General features: G+C 36.2%; 2 protein-coding genes across 2 annotated transcripts in view; both read left to right on the plus strand.

Moving 5' to 3' along the window:
- Positions 1-6,319: 6,319 nt before the first annotated feature.
- On the plus strand, positions 6,320-16,029 carry capn2a (calpain 2, (m/II) large subunit a). Its single transcript, XM_016230130.1, has 21 exons — positions 6,320-6,817; positions 7,142-7,211; positions 8,648-8,766; positions 10,317-10,450; positions 10,523-10,691; positions 10,795-10,878; positions 11,061-11,146; positions 11,285-11,353; positions 11,442-11,602; positions 12,488-12,657; positions 12,766-12,777; positions 13,058-13,269; positions 14,065-14,101; positions 14,194-14,259; positions 14,369-14,426; positions 14,513-14,577; positions 14,682-14,750; positions 14,834-14,912; positions 15,025-15,141; positions 15,517-15,575; positions 15,671-16,029. The coding sequence occupies exons 1-21, from the start codon at positions 6,581-6,583 to the stop codon at positions 15,692-15,694; spliced, it is 2,097 nt and encodes a 698-aa protein (XP_016085616.1). The 5' UTR covers positions 6,320-6,580; the 3' UTR covers positions 15,695-16,029.
- Positions 16,030-17,962: 1,933 nt separating this feature from the next.
- The window catches only part of LOC107549131 (calpain-1 catalytic subunit-like), a 14,163-nt gene continuing 9,940 nt past the window's right edge, over positions 17,963-22,185 (plus strand). The window contains exons 1-4 of the mRNA XM_016230114.1: positions 17,963-18,094; positions 19,830-20,076; positions 21,202-21,205; positions 21,350-21,468. Coding sequence (XP_016085600.1) covers positions 19,831-20,076; positions 21,202-21,205; positions 21,350-21,468 — 369 coding nt within the window. The 5' untranslated portion in view covers positions 17,963-18,094; position 19,830. The remainder of the gene's footprint in view (positions 18,095-19,829; positions 20,077-21,201; positions 21,206-21,349; positions 21,469-22,185) is intronic.

Consider the following 22,185-nt stretch of genomic DNA (forward strand, 5'->3'; position numbering starts at 1 on the left):
CCGCGTAAACATAAAACCATGTCTGCATTTGTGATCAGAGAAATAACAAACAACAAGCGCTACTCTACACTGCTCAAAACTCACGTTTGAATCATCAGTGGCAAATCCTTTAAATGAAAACGTACTTACAGACTGTGAGTCAGAACAAACGGCATTGTTGTCTACTCTCCCAGGATCAGGAAACAGTCCTCCATTAAATGTGCAGCACACATCTGAATATTTGGGTTTAACTGTTCTGGAACATACAACTTAACCACTGATTTCTAGTCGTGTCCTTCCAAAAGAGCCGTCAGCTTGAGTGAGCGGAGGCCGGCAGCTGGAGTGAGCGGAGGCCGGCGGCTAAAGTGAGCGGACCGGCGGGCTTGCGGCACCGGACCGGACCGGCCGGCGGGCTTGCGGCAACCACATGTGACGACCCCGGGCTGGACTCCGCTTCGTCCACGGTGAAAGCCGATCCGGCAATCCACAGCGCGAAGTTGATGTATTTCCTCAGTGACCAGCACGGATCAGCTCTAGGCATGACAAAGCGAATATCGTCCTCTTTTGGAAGACCAAACAAAGTAGTTTCGCTTTCACAATGTCTTTTCGCAAACACAGTGTCTTCACGACATGGCGGCGGCAACAGCAATACTACAGCGAGAATCAAAGTTACGCCTTCTTTCTTTGCGTGAACATTTGGGCGGTGTTATGCAAATCTTCCCACATCGTGACATAGATATGTGGGGGCGTGTTAGAACGAGCCGTTTTAGGTAGGTGTGGTTGACTCTTAACTTTAATAAAGAATATCTCTTTGGATTTGAGACTTTAGTCTTTGCAACTTTACAGATCTTCTTTATGCACCAAGAGCTTGTAACACTCCAAAGAGAAAGGAAAAACTGAAATCGCATCATATGACCCCTTTAAACACATTTTGTGGAAAAAAATTAGGCCTATTAATTTAAATTCAGTAAAGTCTGTGTAGCCTGTATCTTATTTCCTGTCATTCCTGTCATTATATTTACATTATAACCATTGATTCATTTGGTAATCTAGCTTTAAAGGTGACTGAAATTTTGTTGGTAAACTGTAAAAACGTATATACACTTATATTTTTGACTTGGAAGTTCTCTATAATTCTCACCATGATTGTAACGCATGTGGGCACCCTTCTGACATTATATTATATTATATTATATTATATATTATATGAGAGGTTGGGTTCTTTCTGAGCGCAGCTGGGACTCTCGGGTGTTTTCTGGTTCTTTGCTGCCATCATGTGGACTTCATCCTTTTTCCTTCGTGTTGTTATTTCAACTGGGGCTAGGCTTCTGGGAATTTAACGCAGAAAACTGGATTTATGCTGCCAAACTACGAAAAAAAATACAATCAAAAGTATGCCGCATTGTGCGAGAAAACAGACCGAAATTTAAACTGTTAGTTACTTACTTTCGCCTCGTTTGTGTTTCTTCAACTAAAAATGGCACCAAATACTGAAAGTGACGCTAGGTAAATCAAACCTATTGATTCTCGCGTCACGTGAAAGATCGGCAAGTTTGAGAGTCGTACAAATCTTCATGTTTATGTTTATTCGCACACAAAATCTTACAGGGTGCATTTAATATAGCGTACGTCGTGTAGACCTTGCTGATTAAAGCTTTGTAATTTAAATCCAAAGGCTACAGATTGATATCTGAGAAGAGTGATTAATGAAATGAAGAGTTACCAGTATCCTTTACTGCACTGAACTGAAGTCAGACTGCTTCAGACACATCTCTGGTAAACGGCTAATAACCACAGGCCTCAGAGTTTGAGTGTGTTTGCTTGACACTTTACTTCCCTCTGCTGGACAAGCTTCGAAATTAGTGGAAAAAAGACGGGAATCACAGAAAGACTTGAATCAAGTATGTGATGTAACTTTATAGATCAAAGACTTGTATTCCAAAGGCAGCATTAAAATGTTTATTTTACATGAGTTCAATATTGTATTACAGAAGCTCGTTGAAAAGAATTATAGCTATTTTCTTCTGGCAGACCTAAGACTTATTCTCAAATTAAATATACATTACATTATATTATAGAATTTTAATGCCAATTATATATATATATATATATATATATACAGTACATATAAACTTTTTTTATGGTTTTATAAGCCTGTGGTGAGCATAATAATTTTTTTTATAAAAACATTAAATAACATTTGAACAGTGCATGTGTGATGCTCGCTTAGAGTTTGAGGGAAAATAATTAAAGATTCATCTTAGATAGCATAATCATGCTGCCTACTTTTTTATTTAAACTGATTTGAATCAAGCATCCAAAGCAAAGGAAGTGAGAAAACAAAGGAGGGAAAAATAATACTTTTCAGTGTCCCAGTATGTGTACTGTGTTTATTTATTATGTATATATAAATACACACACATTCATACATTTTGAAAATATTTACATGTATATACATTTATATATTTATATTATTAGATTTATTATTATTTTATTATATTATATTATTATTATTTTATATTATATATAAATATGTTTAATATATAAACATAACATATTTTTCTTAAATATATACATGTATTTATATATACATAATAAATATACACAGTACACACTCATATATTATGTAAACAAACACTTTTCTTTTGAATGCGATTAATCGCAATGAATTGTTTGACAGCACTAATACACACACACACACACACAATATATATATATGTTATTCATCACTGTTATACAACTTTAAACTATTGTAGAAGGAAGGACTCCATGTTTCCTCTCTGAGTGAGCCTATCACTGTTTTTTAAGTACAATAATACAACATATGTACTATTATGAAATTGTTACACACACAAAAATACAAAGAAAAGAAAAGAAAGTGCATGTCTTCAACGCCTCGTTTATGTGTTGTGCTCAAAACACAAGAGGGCAGCAGCAGTCCATCATGAAAATAGATCTCTCTGCAGCTCTGTGATGAACTGGAAGAACTATGAATATGCAGGATATATAGCCTATGCAAAATATGTAATAGAAGGCATGATAATGCGAAAACGACTGGTTGACTGTACATTTTCTGGCTTACGACTCACCAAATAAATAAATAAATAAGTACGAGAACATGAAATATTAATTCGAGTTGAAATTGTTTTAGAATTTAACCATTATCCTTAAGCTTATGTTCACAAAAGAAATAGCTACAATGTATTTTAGTCCATTGCACTATACAGCAAAATCACACCAATAAGACTTATTGACCAGCAATATACAACCCCTGGCAAAAATTATGGAATCACTACACTTAGATGTTGTTTACCCACATTTTTTATTTCATAACAAATAAACAAATCACAGATATCACACAAAACAATTTTTGTTTAATAGTTCAACATTCTGGTTATGTGAAGCATACCTCAAAAAAAGATATTAAACTATTTTAAATAATGAAATTTTGTTTTCCATATCAAGTAGAGGAAAAAAATATGGAATCATTCAATGTTGGGGAAAAAAATATGGAATCATCAAACACACAGTTAGTACTTTGTTGCTCCTCCTCTTGTTTTAATGACAGTCTGAATTCTTTGGGGCATGGACTGATATAGTTTTTGGGGCATGAAAAACAATATTCTTCATCAAGCTGGTTCCAACTTTGTCGAATAGCGATTGACAGATCAGCTTTGCAAGATGGAGCCTTGTCATGGACCAGTTTTTTTAATTTCCACCATCAATTTTCAGTCAGATTGAGATCCGGACTGTTTGCTGGCCATGTCATTGAGTTGATATGCCTTTCCTGAAGAAAAGCTTTAACACTCTTTGCTCTGTGGCAAGATGCATTATCATCCTGAAAAATGGCATCATCATCACCAAACTTCTTTTCTATTGATGGAATGAGAAAAGAGTCCAAAATTTCAATGTACACTTGTGCATTGACTGTTGAGGTAAGGATTGTCCTTTCCCCTGGCAATTTACCTGACATGCAACCCCATTTCATAAATGAGTTGGTAAATTAGGTTGTTTTTTTCATGCAGTCAACTTTATACATTTCATTAGAACTGCACCAGACAAAAGTTCCAGCATCATCTCCTTGTCCAATGCAGATTCGTGATTCATCACTGCATATCACTTTCATCCAATCATCCACACTCCATGACTTCTTCTCTTTAGCCCACTGTAACCTTGTTTTCTTCTGTTTAGGTGTTCATGCTGATTTTCGTTGGGCTTTTCTATATTTAAATCCCATTTCATTCAGCCGGTTTCTTACAGTTCTGTCACACACATGATCCTGTTTCTGCCCATTTGTTTTTCATTTGTTTCATTGTGCACTTTCTATTTTCAAGGCAAATTGCTTTGAGTTTTCTATCCTGACGCTTTGAGGTCTTCCTTGGTCTGCCTGTATGTTTTCCTTTTGTAACTTTTCCATTTTGTTTATACTTGCACGGTTGGACCAAATTTTAGAAACAGCTGACTGGGAACATCCAACTACTTTTGCCACACTCCGTGATGGATTTCCTTCTTGAAGGAGTTTTATAATCCTTTTCATTGTTAACAGACAGCTCTCTTGTTGGGGCTATATGTTTCCTTTCAATTAGCCAAGTCCAACAGCTCAGATCTGGAAGCACTCTCTTTTAACTACTGACTAATTAGCATTTTATACTGAACAAAATTATAAACGCATCACGTTTGTTTTTGCCCCCATTTTTCATGAACTCAAAAATCTAAAACTTTTTCTATGTACACAAAAGGCCTATTTCTCTCAAATATTGTTCACAAATCTGTCTAAATCTGTGTTAGTGAGCACTTCTCCTTTGCTGAGATAATCCATCCACCTCACAGGTGTGGCATATCAAGATGCTGATTAGACAGCATGATTATTGCACAGGTGTGCCTTAGGCTGGCCACAATAAAAGGCCACTCTAAAATGTGCAATTTTACTGTATTGGGGGGTCTGGGGGGGTCCGAAAACCAGTCAGTATCTGGTGTGACCACCATTTGCCTCACGCAGTGCAACACATCTCCTACGCATAGAGTTGATCAGGTTGTTGATTGTGGCCTGTGGAATGTTGGTCCACTCCTCTTCAATGGCTGTGCGAAGTAGCTGGATATTAGCAGAAACTGGAACACGCTGTCATACACGCCGATCCAGAGCATCCCAAACATGCTCAATCTTTGACATGTCTGGTGAGTATGCTGGCCATGCAAGAACTGGGATGTTTTCAGCTTCCAGGAATTGTGTACAGATCCTTGCAACATGGTGATGGTCGTGGATGAATGGCACAACAATGGGCCTCAGTCACGGTATCTCTGTGCATTCAAAATGCCATCAATAAAATGCACCTGCACGACGAGCATGCAGATGAGCTTCCCTGCAATAATCATGCTGTCTTATCAGCATCTTGATATGCCACACCTGTGAGGTGGATGGATTATCTCGGCAAAGGAGAAGTGCTCACTAACACAGATTTAGACAGATTTGTGAACAATATTTGAGAGAAATAGGCCTTTTGTGTACATAGACAAAGTCTTAGATCTTTGAGTTCAGCTGATGAAAAATGGGGGCAAAAACAAAAGTGTTGCGTTTATAATTTTGTTCAGTGTAGATATGTGCCAGTATTTATTTCAGAAATGCACATTACAAGCTGATTCAATCCTTTTTTTCCTCAACATTGAATGATTCCATAATTTTTTTCCTCTACTTGATATGGAAAACAATTTTCCATTAATTAAAATGTTTTAATCTAATTAGTTTGAGGTATGTTTCACATAAACAAAGTGTTGAATTATCAAGCAAAAATTGTTTTGTGTCATATCTGTGATTTGTTTGTTTGTTATAAAGTCAAAACTTTGGGTGGACATCTTCTAAGTGTGGTGATTCCATATTTTTTTGCCAGGGGTTGTAGTAATGTTAATACGGTATTAAAGTTCTCTGAAGGCCATTTTCACTACAGTCGATGCACACGATGGCACCAGTTGCGTTTGTACGGACAAATACTCACGCACTTTCTCACTCAGGGATGCTTTATTACTGGATGAGGTGGATATTACCCACTGCTGGAAACAAAACAACTTAACTGCAGCTTGTGAACGATTCTGAACTGAAGGTACAGTTTATGTCCATAACATGTTTTTATCAACATAAATTATGCCCCAGTAATGAAAGGCTAGAAACGCCCCTATTAGCTAGCATAAACCAGCCCATATAACCCATATACAACCACCCAACAGACCGGCTTGACCAAGCCAGGGGAGCAGAAAACCTAGTTGAAGTTATTTCCCCCCATCAAGGCGGTCTGAGGTATAAACCAAAAAAAAGTGCAAACGGAATGCAAGAACGCTTCCTGTTGCAACTTGCAAGAGCGTGAAGCTCAGCTTCGAAAAAGACACTGCGTTCTGCTTCTTTTCCGCTGTGCTGCTGCGGCATCCAGCTGTTTTTAAACGCAGAAAGAACATAGAACGCGTTCTGTGCGTTCTGTGTGAACCGCCCAAAAATTACAGGCTTAGGACCACGCCTGTCTTAGAAGGAGGAGTGGGTTTAGGCGTAAGTGTAGACATTCTTCAGTCACGCTTTACAGCAGCTAAGGAGCACAGGGCAAAAAAAAGTTAGAAAATGTCCGGCGTGGCATCCACACTCGCCAAGAAGAGAGCCGAGGCGGCTGGCTTTGGGACGAACGCCAATGCGGTGAAGTACCTGAACCAGAACTTTGAGAGTCTGAGAAGTGAGTGTCTGAGCCGCGGAGAGCTGTTCTGCGATCCAACCTTCACAGCCGCTCCCGAGACTCTGGGCTTCAACGAACTCGGTCCACGGTCGGCAAAAACCAGAGGTGTTGTGTGGAAAAGACCTCGGGTGAGTTCCTATGAAAGCAACATAAATATAGTTTTGCCAAAGCAATGCATCATGTATGCTATCTATCTATCTATCTATCTATCTATCTATCTATCTATCTATCTATCTATCTATCTATCTATCTATCTATCTATCTATCTATCTTATCTATCTATCTATCTATCTACATACTCACTGTGGCATGAAGCATTAAACTCTTGGTAATGTGATTTTCGTAAAAAGCAATATATGCCAACATATGACTCATCCCTTGAATATGTAAATGGAAAACAGGCAACAACATAGAACAAATCTTCATGTTAATGCTTTTTACCATTTCTGCAGGAACTGACCTCCAGTCCTGAGTTTATTGTTGGGGGGGCTACGAGAACAGATATTTGCCAAGGAGGTTTAGGTAAGTGCACGGCACTGCTAGGTGCAGTTCTAACAGATTTAAAAGTCCACAAGGTGTTCGTTATGCGGAATGACAAAAAAGCATGTGAGATTGACCGAATATGTCTTGCATTTTATGAAGCTCTCTTGGAATTGTCCATATTCTTTTTAACTTTATTGGGAAATCCCCTCTAAACATTTTAAGGAGCACACCCAATGAGTAGTCTGTTCCCCTTTAAACAAGTTTGCACGCTCTCATAATGCTGTGTAATTCTTACTACTAAATGAGAGCCTGTAGTTAGTTTCTCACACATCAGAGAAGTCTTTGTGCACTTTTTGGGAAAAATACTAGCCATGGCAGTTTTCAGCTCTCATGTTTGTTTTACTTGCAATGAATCTGTTGAGCCGGATGGAGAAATCCTCGTGAAGTGGGGTGTGATTTGCACCATTGCATAACACAGAGGACGATTCCTGTAGCCTCAAAAGGCTGCTTATTATATTACATCTGACTCTGTGTTAATGTGCTACATATTTATTTCTTTACAAAAATATAATTTTTGTATGTATTAAAGTTAGTTTTTTTTGCTTTTTTATTTCATATATTTATTAATTTAGTCAGTTTGAGATCTTATCATGTGCATAGGTTTGATTTAAGGATCATGCAATACTTGTAGCCTTGCGAAACACTCCAAAGAGGCATAAATTATTGCATGAAATGAAATGAAATGGTTTCTCCGTTCAACTTCATTCTTTTATATTTGGAAATAGTGCTACTGATCGAGGAAACCACAAGTCAAGCCCGCCTGTTACTATAGTGACACTTTCAGTGTTGTTGCACATCATAGTATCATCAGGAACATATTGTCATAGCTGTATGCAAGATGAAAGATGATTCATCCAACTGAAAAATAAACGTTTTTTTAGCTCAGTGAGTTATAGGCATTTCGAAGACTGATCAGCTGACATGTGGGAGAATCTGAAAGGCGGTTTATTTAGAGGCATTCAGCTAAACTGAGTTGTCTTTGTGAAGATTAAGGAATGCAAAAGGGTTTTTGAGCAGGACAGACTGTTGAGGCCTACAAACAAACCGCTGGAGGATTGAATCTCAGCATTTGCAACTGAGAATGTCGGAAATTGTCTTAAAGGGATAGTTCACCACAAACACGAAATCCTGTACTTGTTTATATTCTGTAATTATTATTTATATTAAACCCTAATGTCATTCCATACCATTCTGTTTTCTTCTGTGGAATATAAAAAAATAATAATTAATGGAGTTGGTTGCTCTTTCCTATTCAGTTACAATAAATAGGGAGTGGACTGAAGCATTCAAGTCTTAATATTTTTAAACTCCTTTAGCTTATTTGCATTCTTCATGTATCTGCTTTGGTAAAATATCAATGTAAATCTGGTCAAATGTATCAAACTTCCACAAGCACAAGAGTTTCCTTTCTGCAGGTGATTGCTGGCTCCTAGCGGCCATTGCTTCCCTAACCCTCAATGAAGACGTTTTGGCTCGTGTCGTTCCATCCAACCAGGGCTTTGGGCAAGACTATGCTGGAATTTTCCACTTTCAGGTAAACAAAGTAGATATGAAAGTTATGTTGCACTTGGACAGCTTGTGAAGAGAAAAATGTTGAATAATTGGGGTGTTTGCAGAGAGATAAAGTTTTAAGGAATGAAGCCTTGCTAGGAGGTTGTTCTGGGAGGTTGCTTGGGTGTTGCCAGAATAATTCTAGCTGGTTTCTAGGAAGTTAGACAGATAGATGTCAAATAAATGTTATCACTTTTTAACAGAGACTCACATTAGCTTGATTTTATGGGTTGTGATGGTGGAATGTTTTTGTCAGGACAGGAAGTCAAACTGACTCAACAGACGGACAGCATTGATCCCAGAGGAAGTGCGTGCTCTGCTCAGTTCCTCTATGTGCTCAGCCTTACTGTATTTTTAAATTCCACATCTTGCTATGCTACTGAGTTCAGTTATATTTAAGCATTTCAATCATTTCCAGATCATAACAGGCTTTTCAGATGTAGCAGGTGTATCAGACTGTGCTTTGACTCTTGATGCTGTACAATCGTGTGTTATGAGGTTGTATTTTAAAGGAGTCATAGTCAAGTCAAGTCAAGTCTGCTTTATTGTCAATTCTTCCACATGTACAGCACATACACACAGAGAATTGAAATTGCGTTACTCTCAGACCCTTTGGTGCATACAGATAACATAAATACAGATTAAATACAAAATAGAAAATACAACTATACAAATATACAAATAAGGTATCTAAAAATGTGGTTCTGCCGACATCAAGCAGAAACTCACGACTATATGCGCGCTTAGAAACAAATAGACGCGACGAATACGTACAAAAACTGCGACTCACAAGACAAAAAACACGAAAAAACACCTTTCTGTCGGGAGAGAGAGAAGCCGCAGCGTGTGAACGCGCTGCCATCTTCCTATGATGCGATTTCAAGTTTTCCTTTCTCTTTGGAGTGTTACAAGCTCTTGGTGCATAAAGAAGATCTGTAAAGTTGCAAAGACTAAAGTCTCAAATCCAAAGAGATATTTTTTATAAAAGTTAAGAGTCAGCCACGCCTACCTAAAACGGGTCGTTCTAACACGCCCCCACATATCTACCTCACTATGTGGAAATATTAGCAAAATGCCACCCAAATGTGCATGCAAAGAAAGAAGGCGTAATTTCAGGAACAGCAGTAGTGTTGATGCAGCCATGTCAGGGAGACGCTGTGGTTCAGTGCGAAAGCAAATTTGAAAGCTTGAAGCTTGCGATTATGGTAAGGGAAGTTACATTTCCGACGCGTGCTTGTGGTGTTCGGCCAATCACAATGCACTGGGTCAGCTGGCCAATCAGAGCAGACTGCGCTTGTCAAAGGAGGGGGCTTTGTTGAAAACGACGTGTTTGAGAGAGGCGAGGCATAGAGGACCTACAATAATGTACAGTATTTGAAAAATAATGTGTTTTTTGAACATTAAAGCATGTCAACATATTCTGTTACACCAAATACGCAAAATAATGATCTTTAAAATAGCATCATATGACCCCTTTAAGTCTCATCTGCTGAGTCCTCCCTAATTTAAGTGAATTTGTTTTGATGGTTGCAGTTGTGGCAGTTTGGGGAATGGGTGGATGTGGTGGTGGATGATCGATTGCCCACTCGAGATGGAGAACTGCTGTTTGTTCATTCCGCCACAGGCTCAGAGTTCTGGAGTGCCCTGCTGGAGAAGGCCTATGCTAAGTGAGTCATATAATATATTGTGTCTCTCTTTTTGCACACTTTCCCACTGAGTGACACTGTTCTCTCATTCAGAGTGAATGGATGTTATGAAGCTCTGTCTGGAGGTTCCACCACAGAAGGTTTTGAGGATTTCACCGGTGGGATTGCCGAAATTTACGAGTTGAAATGCGCCCCGTCCAACATTTTCCAAATCATCAGGAAGGCCCTGGAATCTGGAGCTCTGTTGGGATGCTCCATAGATGTATGAGTTCTTTAGCACACATACAGATGTTAAAGTATTAGTTCACCCAAAAATTAAAATCCTGTCAGAAAATAGGCAGTAAAATAATGCTAATTTTATATAGATCACCAGTGCAGCAGACTCAGAGGCCATCACTAATCAAAAGCTTGTGAAAGGACATGCCTACTCTCTTACTGGAGCAATTGAGGTTAGTCATCTGATTGTCTTTCATTTTCTGGGCTCCTTTGGCATTACTGTTCAGATAATGCCTGGGATTAGACTAAATTCAAATGTTTTCCTGTGCATTTGCTAGGTTAAAGGAGACATACACTGAAAGTAGCATTTTACTTGTTGGCATTTATATGTATAATCTATTCGTAACCTTGTCAGGTTAATTACCGAGGCCGAAAGGAGAAGCTGGTCAGAGTTCGTAATCCTTGGGGTCAGGTGGAATGGACAGGGGCCTGGAGTGACAAGTAAGACTCAAAAATTCAAAACAATATTCATTTAAGATGTATATTATGCAGTTGCATAAGCTTATAATGAAGCTGTTGTAGTGTTATATAGTATAATATAGCTTGACCTCATTGCTCAATTATGTCGGTGTATTTTAGCTCTTCTGAATGGAATGCCGTCGATCCATCTGAACGTGAGATTGTGAAGTCAGAAGATGGAGAGTTCTGGTAAAATTCAGTTAAAACCATATACAGTAACTGCATCACTGAAGCTCTTCTTGGCACAATTATTCACTACCTGGTTGCACTTGTGTAGGATGTCATTCTCAGATTTTGCCAGGCAATATTCCCGCATAGAGATCTGCACTCTGACCCCAGATACACTGGCATCTGACTCTGTCAAACATTGGAGTGCGTGTAAATTCGATGGCACCTGGAGACGAGGCTCTACGGCTGGTGGATGCAGGAACCATCCTTGTAAGCATGTTTATATTTCTGTGCATCTGCTCAAGTTTGACATGAGTTTAGAGAGGGACTATCTATCAGTACATTTACATTTAGTCATTTAGCAGACACTTTTATCCAAAGTGACTTACAAATGAGGTCAAAATCAACAAAAGAGCAATGATATGCAAGTGCTATGACAAGTCTCAGTTAGCCTGACGCAGTACACTTAGCAAGTTTTTCTTATTTTTTTTATTACATAATAAATAAAAATAAATATAATGTATATAATACATAATTATAATAATAATAATGATATAATATATTAAATATATATATATATATATATATATATATTATATTAGAAATTGAAATTGAAATTCAGTTTCAGTAGCAGAGTGAACTTTAGCTTTGCACCACAGAAATAAATTAAATTTTAATATATGTTCAAATAGAAAAAGTTTATTTTAAATTGTAATATTTCACAATATTACTGTTTTTACTATGGAAGCCCGTTTCCGCCACTGAATAAAAAAATTAAAAGGTAATTGCGACTTTTTATCTCGAGATATATATTTTTATCTCGTAATTGTGACTTTATAACTTGCAATTGTGAGTTTATATCACGCAATTCTGAGAAAAAAGTCAGAATTGTGAGATAAAAAGTCGCAATAACCTTTTTTTGTTTTTTATTCAGTGGCGGAAACGGGCTTCCATATTTTACTATATTTAATAAATAAATATTAATGTTTTTATTGTAATTTTGATTTTATTGTATTTTTGAGCATAAGAAACTGCTTTCAAAAAACATTTTTTAAAAATTACTTTTTTACAGTAGCATATTTGGGGGGGAAATCCATGTGAAATATGCCACCTAGGAGACTGTAACATGTCATCTTAATCATTTGTCTTCCATAGACACCTTCTGGATGAATCCTCAGTTTAAGATCAAACTGGAGGAGGAAGATGATGATCCTGATGATAATGAAGTGGGCTGCAGTGTTGTGATTGGCTTGATTCAGAAGAACCGGCGTAAGTTGAGGAAGTCTGGAGAGGACATGCACACCATTGGCTATGCCATCTATGAGGTGGGGTTGATAAGATACCAATGTTTTATGTCTCTTTTGTTGAAAATGTAATGACATAACCTGTGAAGGGCGCTGTTTATACCAATATTCTTTTTCTTTTCATTCTAGGTGCCTTCTCAGGTGAGCACAATGGAATAACTTTAAAATTATTTCTGAAAATTGAGATGTGGAGAATTAACATAAATAGTAATAATGAAGCATTTTAAATATATTTTGCTAAAAATACTGGTCAATAATATCCACCGAGAAACCGTTCAAAACCACCTAGCAACTGCCTGGCAACCACCTGTAACACCCTAATAGCGTTGACTTTTGCTCAGGCCAACACCACTCACATTTTCTTCAGAAAATTTAGAAATCTAGCTTATTCTTCATCTGGTTCTTGATCACCTCATTGCAGTTCCATGGGCAAAAGGACGTTCATCTGGATAAGAATTATTTCCTGACCCACGCTCAGAAAGCTCGATCTGAGACCTTTATCAACCTTAGAGAAGTCAGCACCCGCTTCAAACTTCCTCCTGGAGAATATCTCATCGTCCCTTCCACATTCGAACCGCACATGAATGGAGATTTCTGTGTGCGTGTGTTCTCTGAGAAACAGTCTGAGATGCAGTAAGGACTGTCTTGATTTTTTGATTGAAAATTTTCAGTAGGCTCTTAATAAGACCATGTTCAAGTTACTTGTAGTGTCTTCAACATATGATCAACCAAAACTGTCTTTATTACAAGTGGTCCTAAGAAACTCGTCAAGAAATGTAGTTAGTATTTTTTTTTCTTATTAATAATTATGTGGTCTGAAAGAAATGATCCCCAATCTATTTACTTATTTATGCAAATTATTCCTTTGTATTCAAAAAAATAGTTGTAGTTAATGGAAAAAAGTGTATATAATCGTAGTCAATGTGTATGTGTGTATATATATGTATATATGTATGTATATATATATATATATATATATTAAACTGATGATATTCAGAGAGTTAAACGACTTGGCACAAGCTGATTGGTTCATGCTGCATATGCATCCAATGAGCTTACTGCCTTGCATTTATATGGCTGGCAGCAATTCAGCAGCTTAGCAGATCTATTCAGCCAAGACCAAATACATTAACATGGTCATATCCATCACCATGCTAAAATCTTCAGAGAGATGCCATGATTAAAAAAATAAAATAAAATAGTATATATATATATATATATGTATATGTGTGTGTGTGTGTGTGTGTGGTATGTACCTGTATATAATGTGTATACTTTTTAAAGAAAATGAAGCATTTAATTTTTTCATTATATATTTACATGTATATAAATGTATTATTATGAATCAATTTTTTAAGGAGGGGTGCCGTATGACCTGTGAGATTCTTGTTTGTATGTGATAGACTCTGTCTCTCTTATTTCCTCTAGACAATGTGATGACCCTGTAGAGGCAAACATAGAAGATGTAAGTCCCATTTTCCTGTGTCTCTCTTAAAATGCTACCTTTGACTTTATTAATGTGAATATCATCAATAAACCTCTTTTCTGACTCCTCAGGAGACTGTGTCTGAAGATGAGGTTGATGCTGGCTTTAGGGGACTGTTTACTAAGCTTGCAGGAGATGTGAGTTATTTTAGACCCTGCATAATGTTGATGAATTACCTTGATAAACATGAAACATGTTTGACCTCATTAAACATAAAAAAATGTATAATGTTTGCTCTTGCCTAAGGACATGGAGATCTCTGCCACTGAACTGAGAACAATTTTCAACAAAATAGTCGCAAAAAGCAAGTCTTTTCTTTATACAGTAATATTTATTTTAAAAAACATGTTCATAAAGTTACTTGGTAAACAATTTGTCTTCTTCTTACAGGAACGGATATTAAGACAGATGGTTTCAGTTTGGAAACCTGTAGGGTCATGGTGAACCTCATGGATGTATCCTTTACAAATAGTCCAACAGGCAGTTGTTTAAGATGTCCAAAGATACATTTCTGTTTAACTTCATAAGTCATAAGCAGTTTGACTTAACTCTATTGCAGGAAAGTGGCAATGGTAAACTAGGGTTAGCTGAGTTTGCTACTCTTTGGAAGAAAATTCAAAAGTATCTGGTAAGTTTGTCTTAAGTGTGGCATAGAAAGTCAAAAATGCTACTTGCAAACCTTGTCTTGGGATAAAATCCTTGTCTTTTTAGGTCATTTATAAGAAGAATGACATGGATGGGTCTGGCTGTATGAGTACTCCAGAGATGCGAATGGCTTTAAAGGAAACCGGTACGCTGACCTTTGACCTTAATTCAAACTTTTAGTTTTAAAGTGAGTTTTTAATGAAGGAGCAGCAAGTGAAACTTCAAAGTAACTTGATTTATTTGTAATCATTGCACAGGATTCTCTCTGAATGACTGCATTCATCAGAATCTGGCTGCACGCTATGGAGATGCAGACATGAAGATCGACTTTGATAACTTTGTGTCCTGTGTGATGCGCCTGGAGATGATGTTCAGTAAGAACAGTTCATTTATTCTGATTGGTTGAAATATGTTTCACAGGTTTCAAATATAGGATTCAATGTTGTTTTTTTATAATTGTATGGCTGGGAAGAACTTGAGGTTTGTTGACCACTTCATTACATACTTTCTGAATTGTCTCAAGTTACACTTTTTTTAAAACTTAAAGTAGAATTTAAAAATGTCTTTCAATGTTTTATGACTTTCATTACCACCTTGTGTGTGCAGCATGTTTTCAGTTCCAGAAGCAATTATTTCTTACATACTGTACTATATAATGTGATTTCGTTTATTTTTGGTCCATGTATTATGATATTGTTTATATTTTTTATATCAATTAAAAGCAAATTCTTCTTTTTTAACTTTTGTAGAAGTGTTCAAAAGGATTGACGTAGACAACAGTGGGTTCATTGAGTTGGACTTCTTCCAGGTATTGAGTGTCTTGCAGTCTAATAGTGCTGTATGCCTTAATGTTTAACCATGTTGTGTCCGAGCGTTTTAAATGGTTCTTTTTCTTTCTTTCAGTGGCTGACGATTGCTATGATTTAAAGGCCCAGAGGATAATTATGAAACGTATTTTTATTGTGCTAGTTAACTTACACAGAAGACCATCATATACCAAAATGCTTAATTAGTATAGTGGAGCTCCTGGAATTGGTAAATGTGTCCATTGTATACTTTGCTACCGAGATACAAGCATAGTTGCCTGTTGTTTTATACGTAATGCACTTTCCTCTACAGCGCTTGCAAGGCATCATTGTTTGGATTTTTTTGCTGCTCCAAATTGTGTGGCTTGTTGATGACAATTGTGCAATTATTTTAAATGATTGGACTTTTCACCTGGTCATATAGACTTAAAGATCCATTAAAGTCATCCACCTTTTTATTCCCATAAGAGCGGGCACAGCCATTTGTAAATTCTATGGGTCTAGCTTCCGGTCTCATTCAAACTTTTTTGTCAGTTATCGATTTGTTGTTGTTTTTTTTTTTTTTGTGATCTTTATACTTTTTTTAATGAAATTTAATATTCAAGCCTAAAACCACGTTTGCTTTTCTTTGCTGCCTTGCAAGCACAGGTATTTTTGTGTAAATTCAAATCTAGTTTGTACTGTAGACCATATGAAATTTATAAATGCGTAAAATGTACAGCCTTGTTGCTGTAGAGAAACAAATAAAATTCTTTATTATCTGTAACATTATTTCCAGTGTTCACGTTATTCAATGGCTTTCAAGGGTGTCGACCTTTAAGGGGAATTTCTGTCAGTAATTTTAACTGTATATCTATTTTAAAATTTGCCACTCGCAGCCCAAATTGTATTTTGGTGACTCTTGCATCATCTATGGAGGACGAAACATGCAAGAACAATAAATAAATAAATACACAAATAAATAAATAAATATGCAAATAAATAAATAAATGTCTTGTTTAAATACATATAGAAATAATTAAACATGTGATTAAAGTAGGCAAATAAATCAAATTTTGGTCCTATGAAAAAGTGTAAGATAATAACCAGTCACCTTGACTGATGACGTTAATACGCATGCGCAGGCAAACGCTCAAGCGCGTCACACACGATCCGCCTACTATAATTGACACCCTCTCATTAGCATGTTGCGCAGAGGGAAAAAAAAAGTGGAACTACATTCAGAAATAAATGAGTGATCAAAGGAAGATAGTTAGGATGAGTTTAGCATTTCCTTAAACATTTTCCATTTGCCCACCAATTTATATAATTTATTTGCCTACTTTCATCACATGTATAATTATTTATTTATGTATTTAAACAAGAATATGTGTATTTATGCACTTATTTATTTATTTGTGTATTTATTTATTTATTGTTTTTGCAGGTTTCGTCCTCCATACAAGCAAGCCTCGAACTTTTCTAACAGACATAAAAACAACACGATATATAAATAAGTATATACTCTATTTACATTATACATTACAGCATATAGTACGTACGTTTTATACAGTATTTTTTTCAACATGATTTCAAATATGTTAATAACAACAAAAGTTTTAAATTGACACGAAAAGAGTCGCGTTCGGCTGAGGAAGTAACTATACAGAAAAATCATATTTCTGTTCAGCGACAAATGGTAGTCATTATTTATCGCTTAGCGTAGATTTACGCTTCATAACTATGTGTTTAAAATGAATATATATATATACGTTATATGATGGCATAGGCTGATGACTATGGAGGATGAGACCTGCAAAAACAATAAATAAATAAATACACAAATAAATAAATAAATATGCAAATAAATAAAACAGCGACAAATGGTAGTCATTATTTATCGCTTAGCGTAGATTTACGCTTCATAACTATGTGTTTAAAATGAATATATATATACGTTATATGATGGCATAGGCTGATGACTATGGAGGCTGAGACCTGCAAAAACAATAAATAAATAAATACACAAATAAATAAATATGTGCATACATACACGTATTCTTGTTTAAATACATAAATAAATAATTATACATGTGATGAAAGTAGGCAAATAAATCATATCAATTGGTGGGCAAATGGAAAATGTTTAAGGAAATGCTAAACTCATCCTAACTATTTTCCTCTGATCACTCATTTAATCACGTTTAATTATTTCTATATGTATTTAAACAAGAATTTGTGTATTTATACAGACATTTATTTACTTATTTGTGTATTTATTTATTTATTGTTTTTGCAGGTTTCGTCCACCATATGCTCGGGACCCTCTCAAATCCACCCGTTATTTGTAAAGTAGGCTACTTGACCGGTTTGTCGTGACAAGTGCACTTGTCTGTCTCAGTGTTTATCGCCCCGCCCCCTCTGGACTCACGCGCACTGAAGCTCTAATAGTGTATTGCGTATCTTTTCGGGAAAATATTACTGTATATATCACACATCCCCCTCACAGAAGAGACTGACAGGACCGCAGCTGCAAGGCAAGGTAAGCGGTTCTTGTATTTCTGCCCTGAATCATGTCGAGATTTATTTAGTTCTGTTCTGTCCGTGTTGTTGGTCTCCGTCGGCCTGCTGTAATGTGTCGCATTGAATACTTTATTTACATATTGAAGCTGGAAAACGTTGTAGGCTAGAGTAGTATCGCTGGAAATGACAGCTAAGTTGAAATTGATCATTAAACGAACCGCAGTGATTTACGAAGGCTGAGTTATACAACAACACGACAAAATGCTTGGCATGCCATACATTTTAGAAATGAAATAATGTACAGAACAACCATATGCATAATAAATCGCCACTAAAAGTGTTTTTGAAATGTTAAATATAAAGATTAAGGTTTTAAAACGGCCCTGTGGTGTATTTTTCTAAGTGTTAATAGTAAGTTACATTTATCTAAATGCAATGCAGGTTGTGTGAACTTATACACTGAGTGTGATTTGTGTTGAAATGAATGGGAGGCCCTCAGTCTGTTGTGAGTTTTGAGGCCAGCAGCACAATGCAGTCATTGATACAGAGAGATAATAGAAATATGATGCAAGTGCTGTGACAGTCTAAATATAAAATGATTTGCCATGCATTGAAAATATCTAATAATTAATAATTTATGCATTTAGCAGACGCTTTTATCCGAAGCGACTTACAGTGCATTCAGACTAGACATTTTTTTTTACCAGTATGCAGTATCTAAGTCTAAAAATTGAGTGAGATTCTTGTAGAGCAGATTATGAGTCTACAAACCTGCACATATTTAAAGGGGTCATATGATGCTTTTTTAAAGATCATTATTTTGTGTATTTGGTGTAACAGAATATGTTGACATGCTTTAATGTTAAAAAAAACCCATTATTCTTCAAATACTGTACATTACTGTAAGTCCTCTATGCCCCGCCTCTCTCAAACGCTTTGGAAGTCCCTCCTTCCGACAAGCGCAGTCTGCTCTGATTGGCCAGCTAAACACTCCAAAGAGAAAGGAAATCGCTTGAAATCACATCATATGACCCCTTTAACTGAGCAGAGCCACAATACAGCATTTAACACCAGACCTTCTGCATCTGTTCTGTTTACATTTTTAACCTTATTGATATGGAATAGTATGCATCATTTACTTTAAAGTAATTCTGATGCCCACAGCCTTCAGTGGAACCAAATTGTATTTGGACACTAAAATTAGTGTTAACATATTTTGTAAAATTGCATTAGAAGCTAAATATCAAAGCAAGAAGCATCTGCAAACTAATTATGCCTTTTTTGGGCCATCATTAACATGTTCCACTAAATATTTAACAACCACAAAGTACTACTTCACATAATCCTTTTTTGTTTTTGGAAACTGGTGATGATATCCCATAAACCTTCATGAAAATTACAAATCTGTCACAAGGGCATTACCCTTTCAATAGGTACTAACATGTACACTTTAGGTACTAATATGTACTTTTAAGATAGCAATGTGTACTATTTCGACTTTTTTTAGCCCCAGTGACAGCTTTGCACTTTGTTTTTCTGAGAGTGTATGGTCTTTTGAAAGCTAGTGTGCATAATTTGCATTTACGTGTCAATTATGGAGTTTTATGTTCATTTGTCTTTTTTATTATAGAAAAAATACAATGTAATGTAGTCCGTGTCTACACAAAGGCACAACAATTATTAAAGTGTTTGAGTATGAATCCCTTTGCTATCAGTTTTGCTATTTATAACTGCTTTGCATCTCACGGTTCCAGCATGTTCACATATGGAGGAATCTCGGCACAGATCAGTGCTAACAGGCTACAGGCAGAAGGTGTGGGCTCTTTTGAGCAGGCTTTACACTTCCAGAACCAGGACTTTGAGGCACTCAAACAGGAGTGTTTGGAAGGAGGCTACCTGTTTGAAGACCCCTGCTTCCCCGCCGAACCACCCTCTCTCGGCTTCAAAGAACTTGCCCCGTATTCCTCCAAAACCCGTGGTGTGGAGTGGATGCGCCCTACGGTGAGGGGGAAAAGAATTTGTTTTTATGCTACCTTGTGGTCTCTTATGCTCAACAAGGCTGCATTTATTTAATCAAAAAGTACAGTAATTTATTGTAATTAATTTTATTTATTGTCATTTATTTCTGTGATGGCAACGCTGAATTTTCAGCAGGCAGCATTGCTTCAGTCTTCAGTGTCACATGACCCACCCAATCCTTGCAGTGATAGTCAGAATGTCCATAACCGCACTGACCCCTCCCTTCTCTCTATTGCAGCTGTTGTCACTATTATAAATTCACGTACACAAGGATTATAACTTTTCTCTAGACACACTTAGTCTGAGTACACATGATTCCTGTAAAGTGGCTTCATTCAGATTAATTGTTAATTCGTTACAGAATATGAGTTTGTTTCTCTGGCAACATAGGAGCGGTGGTAGTAATTACACTCATGACATTCTAAAGCCTGTTACTTTTTTACATAATACATGAAAATATCTTATTTTCAGCACCAGGGTTATCATAGTTAACTAAATCTAAAACGATCAAATCACAAAAAAAGTGTTACTTGAAATAAAATAGCTTTAACTTATTTTATTTCAACTAGTTGCCAAAGCACAATTTTTGTATTAAAATAACTAAAACTGAAACAAAAAAATATATATATATACACACACATACATATATATACAGTATACTGTATATATATATATATATATAATTCAATTAATAATTTACAACTTTTCTCAATCAATGTGCATGTCAGATTTTTCTAGTTTTTATATATTACCGCCCTAGTACAGTACATATGTGTAATCCTTTTACATAAGCTAGTTTAAAACTATCAAATACAGTACCAGACAAATGTCTGCACACCTACTCCTTCAATATTAGTAGTGTTTTACAATATATATAAATCATATAGTGACCAAAACAGTTTAACAATTGAAAAATCTCTTATATTAGAGCCAACAATGGTAGTGTATGTTCAGCCTGCCGCTGGCCCCTTACGGTTTTGAGGCTGTGGAAAATTCCTCTGCTCTGAAGTGGAGATCTGAGTGGGATGTGAACAGGAATGGGTTCACACAGGCCTCACAGAGAAAATAAACCCCACCCCTTTCTCTGTGTCCCCCTGCTGGTTGTAGAGTGGTAGTTCAACTCCTGTGTCTTATTAAAAGACAAACTATCGATTGAAGCATTCTATTCAGGGATTTTGGTATTACAGTTTAAATTGCTTTTTAAATAAGTGGCTTTAGTTCTCCTTGCATTGTCTGTTTTTTTTTTCATGGTCAGGTGACTGCTGGCTCCTCGCTGCTATAGCCTCGCTGACTCTTAATGAAAGACTCCTCCACAGGGTCGTCCCTCATGGCCAGAGCTTTCAGGATGACTATGCTGGAATCTTCCACTTTCAGGTTCTGAAACACAATTGCGTGCTCTAGAGGTTCTTATTGTAAATTATACAGTAAATAGGGTTTTTAGTATGAGCATTTATGCTTAAATGCTTATATTGGCACAAACATGTATTGGGCTGAAATATGATTGTTATTAATTTTATATTAATTTTAATCATAATAATTTTTTTGTTTTGGCCCCATTTTTTTAAATGGCAATTTGTATGTATTTATAGATAAAGAAATACTTGTATACACACTGCCGTTCAAAAGTTTGGGATCAGTAAGACTTGTAATGTTTTTTTAAAGAAGTCTCTTATGCTCATCAAGGCTGCATTTATTTGATCAAAAATACAGAAAAAAACAGTAATCTTGTCAAATGTTGTTACAATATAAAATAATGGTTTCTATTTTAATATCCGTTAAAATGTCATTTATATCTGTGATGCAAAGCTGAATTTGCATCAGCAGTTACTCCAGTATAAAGTGTCACATGATCCTTAAGAAATCATTCTAATATACTGATTTATTATTATAATTATCAATGTTGGCAACAGTTGGGCTGCCAAATGTTTTTTTGGAAACTACTTTTTTCAGGATTCTTTGATGAATAAAATGTTAAAAAGAAGAGCATTTATACTAAATATAAATCTTTTCTAACAATATAAATCTTTGCTATCACTTCTTAACAATTTAACACATCCTTGCTGAATAAAAGTTTTAATTTCTTTCAAAAAA

The sequence above is a fragment of the Sinocyclocheilus grahami genome, unplaced genomic scaffold (genome assembly GCF_001515645.1).
Source record: "Sinocyclocheilus grahami isolate Dianchi unplaced genomic scaffold, SAMN03320097.WGS_v1.1 scaffold363.1, whole genome shotgun sequence".
NCBI lineage: Eukaryota > Metazoa > Chordata > Actinopteri > Cypriniformes > Cyprinidae > Sinocyclocheilus > Sinocyclocheilus grahami.

Coding starts and splice junctions, on each gene's coding strand:
- capn2a (XM_016230130.1), top strand. CDS start 6,581: ATGTCCGGCGTGGCATCCACACTCGCCAAGAAGAGAGCCGAGGCGGCT. Junction 6,818..7,141: donor TTGTGTGGAAAAGACCTCGG/GTGAGTTCCTAT, acceptor CCATTTCTGCAG/GAACTGACCTCCAGTCCTGA. Junction 7,212..8,647: donor TATTTGCCAAGGAGGTTTAG/GTAAGTGCACGG, acceptor TCCTTTCTGCAG/GTGATTGCTGGCTCCTAGCG.